This window comes from Octopus sinensis, linkage group LG8, assembly GCF_006345805.1.
Source record: "Octopus sinensis linkage group LG8, ASM634580v1, whole genome shotgun sequence".
Taxonomy (NCBI): Eukaryota; Metazoa; Mollusca; class Cephalopoda; order Octopoda; family Octopodidae; genus Octopus; species Octopus sinensis.
In genome coordinates this window covers 73344623-73357106 of record NC_043004.1, presented here as the reverse complement: position 1 = coordinate 73357106, position 12484 = coordinate 73344623, and the positions used below count along the sequence as shown (strand labels likewise).

General features: G+C 36.4%; 1 protein-coding gene across 1 annotated transcript in view; it reads left to right on the top strand.

The window, feature by feature from the left end:
* The window catches only part of LOC115215198 (netrin-1), a 149664-nt gene extending 140757 nt beyond the window's left edge, over window positions 1-8907 (top strand). Inside the window, exon 4 of the mRNA XM_029784390.2 lies at window positions 8484-8907. Within this exon, the coding sequence (XP_029640250.1) occupies window positions 8484-8797 (314 nt within the window). The 3' untranslated portion in view covers window positions 8798-8907. The remainder of the gene's footprint in view (window positions 1-8483) is intronic.
* Window positions 8908-12484: the final 3577 nt, after the last annotated feature.

Sequence of the window (12484 nt, the reverse complement as noted above, 5' to 3'; positions counted from 1 at the left end):
TAAAAATCGGCACGAACTTTGCGGACGACCCAATATATAATGAATACAATAAAAGTTGGCAATTTTTTATCCTATATTTATTTTGTAAACAAATAATACAATATTACATAAGCATTTTAAAATGTTTCTTTCTTTTCTGGAAGCTCGCCGCGTACCGGCAGCTGATGGCTCGCGGACCACCACTTTGAATAGCACTGCATTAGAAGACATTTCTTTGGTACCGTTAAGCATTTATCTAATGACCAACACATTCTGCCGGGAGAACAAGAAAGTCACGAATACTTCCAATACCATTCTTATAGGTGTCTTTCGGTTGCAATCGCTTAGTACTTTTACATATAAGTTGTAGCAGTAGGGAAGCTCGTCTCAATTATGACATTTATTTTCGAGGCGACTGGCTTGCTATGTTCATGGTTATCAATCATCGTCGTCGTCGTCATCATCTTCATCATCGCCATCCTTTTCATTGCTATCATCAATGTCATAATTTCTATCATCATCACCATCATAATCATCATTATTTTCGGCATCACCACCATCATCATCGTCATCATTGTAATCATATTTGCTACCACCACCACCACCACCACCACCACCAGGAAAAACAACAACACTAACACCAACACCGCCATCGCCAACAGCAGCTGCAGTAACAACAAAACATACGGTAAACAGCTGACATCTTCGTTGAAAACCTCAACTGAAATTTCTTTCTAACACACTTCAACCAATTCGTGTTTTTGTTTGTAGTTCTGTTCTTCCAATTCTTATTGCTCTTCTTTTATATGTGTGTGTGTGTGTGTGCGTGTGTGTGTGTGTGTGCACGCAAGCATACACACATACACATACATAGATACACACATGCACCACTCGCTCACAAACTCACGCACACTCACACGCAATCACGTTGATGTCGGATTTGGCGGACATACCTATTTGTTGATTTGGCTTCAAATGAAGATAGCTGAAATGTCTTCACTGTGAAACCTGGAACTGAACTTCCTCGCCTTCACTATGCTTCCCATCACCATTTTGTTCAACCGCCACATTCGCCATCTCCGACCTATAAAACAAAACATTTTACCACATATTTCGGTTGCTGCTATATTTTTTCCACTTTAGTTACTTCTATATCTATCTGCTTATATATATATATATATATATGAACACTCATCAGAAAGATGTCAGCTTTCAAAATATCTGTCTGTGTGTATGCATACATATATATATTTCCACTTGATTGTCTATCACTTTGTGTGTGTGTGTGTGTGTGTGGTGTGTGTGTGTGTGTGTGTGACTCTTCGAATCTATTCGTTCCAATCTGCTTCCCTGTCTGTCCGTCTGTCTGTCAATCTGTCTTAGTACCCATCTGCGCGTTTGCGTGCTAGTCTAGATACGTGGCTGTTTGTCAGACTCTGCGTATGTGTGTGTGTGTGTGTATAAGCGCCGTCTCTTCTCTTGCTCTCTCTCTCTCTCACTCTCTCTCTCTCACTCTCTCTCTCTTCCTCTCTCCCTCTCTGTACCTCTCCCTCTCTGTTCGATCATACGCAGTGAGCACTCTTAATTGCTTATGTTTTCTGAATATTGCTGACATCTTTTATGTAGATTTGTGTATGTACGTGTGTGTGCGCGACTGCATACACACACACACACACACACACAACACACACACACACATATATATATATATATATACACATGCATATATACATACATACATACATGAATACACACACACATATACATACATTCATGCTTACACACGTACAATCGTTTACACACACACACATAGTGTTATTATTTTAAACTGACACTAGACAAAAACTGTATTATGTTGCACTGTAAGAGATCCCGTGACCTTCATGAAGAGGATAGGGAACGACAGGGGATGAGAGAGAGAGGCTCTTCGCCATTTCTTTCATCTACTTTTGCCGACTTGTTTTTCAACACCAGCATCATAACCTCATCATCATCCTCATCATTATCCCGACCATCATTATCATCATGATCATCATCATTATTATTCTTACTACCTGCATCATCATCATCATCATCATTTTCATCACCATCATCATTATCATCATCATCGTCGTCGTCGTGAATGCCATTTCCGTATTCCTCCACCTCCCCTTTTTCTCATCCTCGTCCTTCTCCATATCATCATCATGAATACCATTTCTGTATTCCTTCTTACCACCATAATTATTATTCTCATTGTTTTTTTCTAAAATACTGTTATTATTGTAGCCACATCAGTGCCAAGCAGTGATTCCGAATAAACGGAATTTATGTTAGTTAAAATGTGTTGGAAAAAACTCTTTCCTGGAAAAAGGTGTAAAAACACCATATCTGCTCAGTGTTACCCTCTGTCGGATTCCCAAACGGCCGTTTCAGGCTCATTAGCTTTCTTCAATGGAAAACGCTAAAGCGCGATAACTCTGCGCAGATCCAGAACCGTATCTTAACTAAAAAAAACATTCAACCTCAGTGACTGAGTTGTATTATACAACATCTTGATCGGACATCATCGCGAAAATGTTTGCGACATATTTAAACTTCCAAAGGCAAATTCACTGCAGTTTCTGTGGAGAGAAAATTCTCTCCCATGGTGAAAAGTGTAAAAAGCACCATATTTTCCTACTGTCGTATTCCCAAGCACCAGAGCAAGAAATGCATGCCTGAGAATCTGATAGCGCAGATATGGTGTCTTCACACTTTTTACCATAAGAGAAAATGTTTTTCTCCTCGGCAACTGCCGGGAATTTGTCTTTAGAATTTAAGATATATCACAAACATATTTTAACAAACCTAAAGTTCGTTGTTATTGGATAATCAGAATCGTTAGAGCCTCGTTTCTTTTTTTGTTTTTTTTTTTTGTGCCACTCTCCACTTACTGAGTTGAAATCTCACCATGGTCAGTTTTTGCCATTTACTCTGAGTTGATGTAAACGATTATACTCTCTCTTCAAAAACTGATCGCTTTTTGCTCCTCAATCAAAAACAAAAGGCGGTGAGCTGCTAGAGTCGTTAGCACGCCGAACAAAATGGTTAGAGGCATTTCTTCCAGCTTTACTTTCTGAGTTCTAATTTCGCCGATGTTGACTGTGCTTTTCATCCTTTCAGGGTCGATTAAGTAAATATTAGTTTAACACTAGGGTTCGTGTAATCGACTATACCATTCCACCCAAAATTTCAGGCCTAGAAAGAATTATTGCTTAAGGTGGGGAGCTGGCCAAATCGTCACCACCGCGGACCAAATGCTTAGCGATACTTCTTCGGGTTTACAGTCTGAGTTCAAATCGTACCGAGGCTGGCTTTGCCATTTCATCCTTTCGAGGTTGATAAGAATTACATGACAATAAAATACAAGATCGATTCAACCGACAAAACTTTTCATTTTATAATTTTTTACTGGGTTTTTTTTTTCGTTTTTTTTTTTCTTTTTATCGAGGCATCATTTAGTCAGGTTAATTGCCCGGACCAGCCTGGCAACCTCTCTCAATCCCTCCCGCTCTTCCATTAGTGTTTTTAGGTCTTCAACTTGGCATCCAGCATTTGCAAGTTGTTGTATATACGTCTTCCGTGGTCTTCCGGCTGCTATGGTACCATGATTTGGGATCCACACCAACACACCACTCACTAGTTCTTCTTTACTTCTCCAGCAGTGGCCAGCAAACCTCAATCTCGGCTCTTGGGGTGGTTGATTATAGATAGTTGCTACCTTCCCATATAACCGCTGTTTTGTTGGGTGCTCTCTCCAAGAGATTTTGAGCACTGCACGTAGCATTCTGGTGTAGGCACCGTTCAGCATTCATCTGAGTCTCTTAGTGAGAGTCCAAGTGGGAGATCTCTCTCGGGTTTCTGCTGAGGATGGGGATATTAAGGTTTAAACCGATCATAAGTAGGGGACGGGGTTAAGGGAGTGCTGTGCGCATGCGTAATGCGTTTACCTTTTATCTTTTACTTTTTACTTGAAGGTTTTTAGAGGAACAAATCTACCCCAGGACATATTTTTTAAAGCCTAGTACTTATTCTGTCAGTTACTTTTGCCAAACTGCTATGTTATGGGACATAAACACACCTACACCAGTTATCAAGCAGTGGTGGGGGATAAACACACACACACACGCACAAACGACGGGTTTCTTTCAGTTTCCGTCTACTAAATCCACTCACAAGGCTTTGGTCGGCCTGAGGCTATAGTAGAAGATACTTGCCCAAGGTGCCACGCAGTGGGACTGAACCCCGAATCATGTGGTTGAAAAGCAAGCTTCTTACCACTATTTATTATATATATATATATACAGAGAGAGAGAGAGAGAGAGAGAGAGAACCACAGAGAGAGACAGAGAGAGGCATGTGTATATGTGTGTCGTACACAAACACACATACACACAACTAGCAGACTGACGCTAGGATATCCTACTTAAAGTGTCTATCAGTGGAATTTGAACAAGTAAACCCATGAAATACTCGTCAATAACACTGTGTTCTCACTGCTTGCATTGTTTGCCTTTATCTTCTTCGTTGTTTTTATTGTTAATATACAGATCAGTCCTCATCGCTACGATCTTAAATCAAAGCCATTCAAACTATGAACATTTCACCTTAATTTCAAAGCTCGCTTTACAACCACATGGTTTCCGGTTTAGTTCCACTGCGCAGCGCCTTCAACAAGCGTCTTCTTTAGTAACCGCGGATCGGCAATTTCCCTGTTAGTGAATTTGGTAGACAGAAGCTGTATGGGATTCCATAGTGAATGTGTGTGTGTGTGTTTGTACTTGTCATCCTACACTGCTTAACAACCGGTATTGGTTTATTTACGCTCCAGTAACCTAGCTGTTCGGTAACATGGATCTATAGAATAAGTATTAATATTAACAGGGCAACCAAAATAACTGGGTCGATTTTTTCGAATAAACCTTTCAGAACGATATTTCTCCATGGTTACAAGATGAATTTATCAGTTTGACCGTTTATAAGGATATACCATTGTTGTTTCTAGCAGATCGATTGAGCACATAGTGGCTTGAATCAATACATACCAGTAATAAACTCTGACAGATGAAACCGACTGATATCTTAACTAAATATTTAATGCTATGAGCCAATGGTACAAATAATGGTTGGCAAAATCTTTAACAGCGTCGGACAAAGTGCATTTCGCTTGTTGGTTATGAGTTTTTGACGTTCGTTCTTCCGGGGATGATAAATAAAGTACCACTTAAGTAGTGAAGTCGATTTAATTGAATAATCCATTCTCAAAAGCATCTGGCCATGTACCCAAATTGAGAACGATTGCCACTGTTAATAGAATCGTCTTTAGTATTACTACTACTACTACTACTACTACTACTACTACTACTGCTACTGCTGCTGCTGCTGCTGCTGCTGCTGCCACTACTACTATTACTACTACTTCTACTGCCACCACTACTGTCACGATCATTTCTACCTTAACCGCTACTGTTGCTCCCGCTACTTTAGCTTAAGTCTAATTCGTGCTATAGCTGTTATTTTGGCAAATTAAGACGTTAGGTGAAAAAAAATTACGTAAAAACACATACACACACACACAAGTATATAAGTATGGATGTATGCATATGTATGTAAGGATATATAAACAAAAAAGAAGAATCGGTTGAACCGAAAATAATAGCAACATCACACACAGTCGCATGCGTGTATGTGTGTATGTATGTATGTACATATATATATATATATATATATGTATATACACACACACACATATATATATATATTATATATATATATATATATAATATATATATATATATATATATATATATATATCAACTGTAAATTTGGCAGGAGCTGATTTTAGTAAATCAACGAATTGTTGTGTTTAAACAAAATAACGAGGAACTTACTGTACTGTTTACTTTTTTTCTTTCTTCTTAAATCGTTTGCATACAATTTTTTTTCTTCTTTATTTTCTCTATCTAAAAAACGAAAATAAATTTTTAAAAAATAAATAGATAAGTGAATAAATAAATATATAAACATGAAACGACAATGATTCGAAAAACACATTTATTTACCATTGCATCTGACATTCTAGCATTCTATGCGTATGCGTATGTGTGTGTTTGTGAGTTGTGTGGATCTACGTGTGTGTATACTCTATAAAACTCTGTGTTTGTGTGTGCGTGTGCGTGTGTGCTCACATATATACTCACACATTGTCCTTTAATTTAAATACATAGATACGTAAAACAGAAATGAGCTATCGCCTTATTATCTGTTACTTTCTTGAAGGAGGCCAGCCGGCGGAATGGTTAGCATGCCGGGCAAACTGCTTAGCATCATTTCGTCTGTCTTTACGTTCTGAGTTCAAATTCCGCAGGGGTCGACTTTGCGATGAAATAAGTACCATTTGAGTACTGGGGTCGATCTAATCGACGATCTCTCCCCCCGTAAAATGTCAGGCCTTGTGCCTGTAGTAGAAAAGATTATCTCTAACTTCTTTCCTTCGCTTCACATTTTGCCACTATATACATATACACTCGCACATAAGGGTTCTACTGAAAGTAATGCAAAAGTTGGTATACCATTTTACTTTTACTGACACGGGTGTTTCAAACTATGCGTATCGGCCGAGTAACTCTTCCTCTAAAGAAAGGCACTACTCAACACAGTCTCCATTGCAAACAATGTATTCGAGCCATCATTGAAATCAAATTTCGATAACACTTTGAAAATCTTCAGGTATGCACTGTTGTACCCATTTCTTCAAATCCACTTTCACCTGTCTGTGTCATCAAATCATTGTCCCAGAAGACTGTCCTTGGAATGAACAGGTGGGCAGCAGATCTAATCAGTATGTTAGACAGGTGACCATTGAACTGCGCAATTTGCCAATTATCTTATTGGATGCCATAGTCTTCATTAGCTTCAAACGCTTCCAGCAGATTAAAGTAGACTGAAACGCTTCTTTCTTTTAAATCAGCTGTCAACTGCCGAAGTATTTTACAACACTCTCTGATTCCCAGTCTTCCACTCTCTGATTCCCAGTCTTCCATTCTCTTCTGTAAGGCACTGTGACTACAATCCAGTCCCGTAGTAAGCTCATGGGTTATGCTTCGTCTGTCTGCGATAATCAATCCTGGCGGTTAGCATTAGTGGTCGCAGTTAATGGTCTCCCCACTTCGTGGCTTGTTTTCAATACTTCTCCTCCCCCTGTTTCCTACACTTCTGTAAGCTTCTTCATCCATTTGTGTACATAACGTTTATTAATGGTGTTATCACCATAAACAGCCTGTCGCTTTCTGTGGATGTCGAAGTTCGACAGTCGAACAGTCTATAGCTCTCTTTCGTCAAGAACTCAATGTCGACATGTTGCTTTTGTTTGAAACACATTTTGCTGCAATGAAGAACAAAGGAGGAGTAATGAAAAGGAAGGGTTAAACTAGCAGCACTTGCACTTTGAACGACACGCGTCGGTTAATATAAAAGTTATGCCCGCTTTTACATTACTTTCGATACAACCGTCGTACGTACGTGTGTGTGGATGTACACGCACGTTTCATGTATATATATATTATATATATATATATATAATATATATATATATATATATATATATATGGGAAATAATATAAAAAAAACACTGCGGTATTCCTTTTACATTGCAGTTAATTCTAAGATTTATTTTTAAAAGCAAATCATTTCAAAATAATATAACGTAGTATATTTTAGTCGGATAGACAGACAAACAGATAGACAGATAGATCGTTAGATAGATAGATAGATAGATAGATAGATAGATAGATAGATAGATAGATAGATAGATAGATAGATAGATAGACAGACAGACAGACAGACAGACAGGCAGACAGACAGACAGACAGACAGACAGACAGATAGATAGATAGATAGATAGATAGATAGATAGATAGATAGATAGATAGATAGATAGATAGATTTACTCACGCACATACTAAATTGGGCAGTCAAACGTGAGGAAAATTACTTGATATTTGTAGTAGACTTTATTTGTTTGCTTGAAGTTAATGATTCACGCCTTCGCTACTGAGAGTATCTCGACACAAGCAATCACTCAGGCGACAAAAGTCCGACTGATCTTTTGGCGAGAAAGGCTAAGTTGAGACAGAGTATTTCATTAACTCCGAACGAATTTATTTGTATGTATGTAGTTTTTACCTACTCGTCACCTGTCTATTGATCAAGCCCTCTACTTACCTATATTTGTTTCTATATGTCTCCCTTTATGACTTCTCCTCATCTCACACACTCTGATTGTCTTCTCTCACCTTTTCCTTGGTTTTCTCACTTGTCTTTAATCTCTTGGTACAAATTGGCACACTTCGGAAGCAAAGCCAACATAGAGAGGTGCATGCGACTAGCAACAGGCCTCTGTGATATTTTTCTCGTAAAATCTACACATCTCTGCTCTAAGATTGATTTATTTTTAATTGGAATGATTGTGTGTATTTTCTGAGGAGTGGAACCTGACGCAGACGTTCAGAAACCAAGTCAGGGCAGAGTCTCACAGAAAGAGTCCGGCAAACGGAAGAACAACAACAAAACCAGACGACCTGATAGACTTTCTAGAAGGAAAAAGAAGAGAAAGAAGAAGAAGAAGAAAAATAAAGATCGAAAGAAGAACGGCACCAGGAAATCACAAAAAGGTCGTAAGAAAAAGCGCAAGAACAAGGGAAATAAAAATAAAGTTATAAGGGGGCGTGACCGGAAACGGAAGACGTTCCGAAAGAACCGGAAGACCAAATATACTGCGGCAACATTTAGATTGTGAAAATCTATGTCGTAACTTGATTTTACAGAAAATCTCCTTTGATTAAAACAAGTTATGAAATGAGTAGCTGTGGAAAACAAAAGAGATATATATGAAAAAATAAATAAAAACTTTACTGTTTCGTAGGACTACGAACATTATCGTTACATCTCACTCCCACCAACATCATCACTCCCACCCCACCAAATTACTATTAGAAACATATATATATATATATATATACACATGTATATATATCTTTGTATACATATACATATATATATATTTATAAATATATGATATACATATATATATATATGTCCATATACATATATATATATATATATATATATATATATAATATATATATATGTAAATATATATGTCCATATACATATATATATATATGTATGTATGTATTTTATATATATATATATGTATGTATGTATGTATTTTATATATCTATATGTATGTATGTATGTATGTATGTATGTATATGTATATATATATATATACACGCACACGGATGGAATAAATGAAATAAAATGAAATTAAGATTGAAATATCAAATAATAACAATAATAATAATAATAACATTAATTAATGAACATTGGCAACGTCAGAAGTTCTAAAGACAATTAAAAAAAAATAATTACAAAGCTACAGAAACAAAATGTCCACATATGGTAGAGATTAAAACTATTATTATTAGAAAACTATACATTTTTTTTTATATAATTTATCAGTTTATCTATACTTTTTGTTGAACAGAGTTTAGAAATATACACATACATACATTCATATATATATATATATATATATATATATGTTTGTATGTATGTATGTATATATGAAAAACTTATTGTACTCTCTAAGCCCCATTTTTTTCGGGCTGTTTAATCATTGCAGATAAAACACGTGAATATGTGTTCTTTACCAATGAAAGTTCAAATTTGCAGCCATTTTGAGTCATATTTCAAAGAACGCAACAGAATTCTATATTTTTTTCTTTAATCTTTTTTTTTTCCTTTGTTTTCACATCTACAAAAGAAATAAACTTTATGATTTTGTTCCTCTAAAAAAATTGATTTAGTTACGTTGATATTTGTATATCTATGCCTTAATTCCATGATATTGTTATTTATCGCACTTCTCCAAGAGTGAAAGCATGATGGGGAGCTGAAATAACATTTAGCATGTAACAGCCCCAAGTTTTATTATTTCTAAGTCTTAAACTGTCAGTAAATGTTTTAGTTCCCTTACATATTGCCAGATGTGCAATTATCTCTTCTTCTAGAGAATGAGTTTCAATTAACTAAGAATAATAGAATTATGTTGCCACACATTTGACACTGGGAAATGTGAGTGGTACAAACATTAAATATATATTTGTGGGTAACAGATGAGTCCGAACTAACTTTATTTTTATTATTACTATTGTTGTTGTTTAGGACCAAGTCAACTTTGATTGAGAATAACTACACTCAAAGATGTTTCAGCCGTGACCATCGTGTCTTCTTTTTTAGATGTACTCCTGCTAAGACTACATTACCTAAATGTCCCTTGCCCCTGCATTTTTAAAGGCAGTAAAATATAATTTAAAGATTTTGCTGTTCTTTCTAGTGTGACAAGGCTACCCTGTAAAAAGCTTTCTCAATGAATTGATAGTTTCTGTAAACGCCGCAGATTTGAGCAATGTAAGCTAGTAAGTACGTCATCATTTCACTGTAAGTGACGAAAATACCTCTGTAGCCTCGTTTATCTCTGATTCATTCATCACTGATCCGGAATAACACGGCACGCTCGACTAAAAACTATATCACGCTTATCTCGGATTGATCTGTAATAACTTGAGTCGGCGATCAGTCGAATATTCTGTCTGTATCGCAAAAACGCTCCCCAACGAACACCCACAATATCCAGCTACCCATAATGCACTGACTATCGCTTGTGTTTATATTACTCTGCTGCAAGATAGCTTTAAATTGATTTACGCGATTATATCCTTCAAAATGGGACCAGTGAACAGAAAAATCACGAAGGTGCATAATCCCAACAAACGATGCAGACGAGTGAGTTCTCGGCAGAAAAGGAAAAGATGGTCAAGAAAATGCGTCGTAGTGGAAGCTTTGCAGTTGCGAACTGCGAGATTGGCGTCTATTAATCTGTCCTTCGTTCCATTTACGAAATGGAACAAAAGTCCCGTGATAAACGAGGGCAGATGTACTCTTCTGACAGCAATGTGGAGCAGAAATTCTTCAGGAAATAAAAACATGCATAGCTCTCGTGCCCAAATCAACAGGAAGAATACTATTCAATTGCTTAACAGCATGGAAACTATACTACTTTCTAATGAAACACCATACCTAATATCAGCCCCAAAAGCGTGTGAGATATGTATTTTGTGGTTAACATCATGATTATTAAGTCTTTCATTACGGAAAATTGCAAATGTTGTATTCATTTGCGCTGTGTTCCTATAAATTCTGTCCCAGGACTTGGGATTTATAATCTGTGAAGTATTTTCCTTCACAAGTTTTATTTACAGTATCGATTGACTTATTTAAAATAACCAAATATCTCTAAAATCGTACCACTTTATGTAAAAAAATAAAATAAGGAAGAAACTTTGGGTAATGTAGTCTTTTATGCACTACCACCGAAAAACAATAAGGGAATGTAAGAAGAAAGATGGATGGTCAAGGCTTTAACGGTTTTAATAACAGGTCTTATTCGATTAAGGTTTATCTAGTGATGAAACAGCAACATTAGCAACAAGAGAGTTTTATTTTATGTTAGAATATATTGCATGTGAGATATGTCAGCCTTGTGATTAAAAATTACAAAATGTTCCGAGTCCCATCCTCAGCGAGGAAGCTGTTAGACTAAACGTAAGCTGATAGCGAAGTTACTCCATGACCTATTTTAAATTTTCAGCTACAGTAATTTTACTCAATATATATTAGCAAAGTCTTTAAAGAAAATACAAACAGCACAGAAAAGTTACTTCAATTCTCCATGTAAATTTGAGACTTCAGTAGTCGACAGTATTTTTCACCTCTAAAATATGCTAATTCACTATTGTACATTGACTTACTGATACTCTCTTCATTATTTTGGCTAATTGGTGAAGTCTATGATTCGCAAAGATCTAATCAAACCGAAACATATTCTGAGTTGTTTCCCGTACTTGCAGTAATTAAAATAAATTAAAATATTAGTCATCAACTAATATTGTCTTTTCCTCACCACACAATTCTTTCAGATGAGCTCTTCATTGTTTACGGTATCAATAATGATATAACCAACATGACTAAGTAATGAATACTTTTACTGTCGATTATAGACTGGAATTAGTAATAGAAAGCAACAGGTTCCTGTACAGAAGAAACAGGTCAAAGAAAAGGTTAACATTTCCATCCTTATTGGAATTTCTTAAAACTCAAACACGGTGTCAGATATAAATACCACAGGATTTGGCGAGATTATCTCGAAATTATTAATATATTTACCTACATTCATTTATCATTTCATAGATTCATATGCTGATTGGATATATGTTTACATTAACAATGAGAACTGAGGTGGTTCGAGATGGTAAGTGATCGAAGTGTTCAAAGTTCATGTCTTATCAACAATGATGCATGTCTCGGTCGAGACACTCAGCAATTAAAATGTCCATTCCAATTATAAATAATTTGGTTCCTC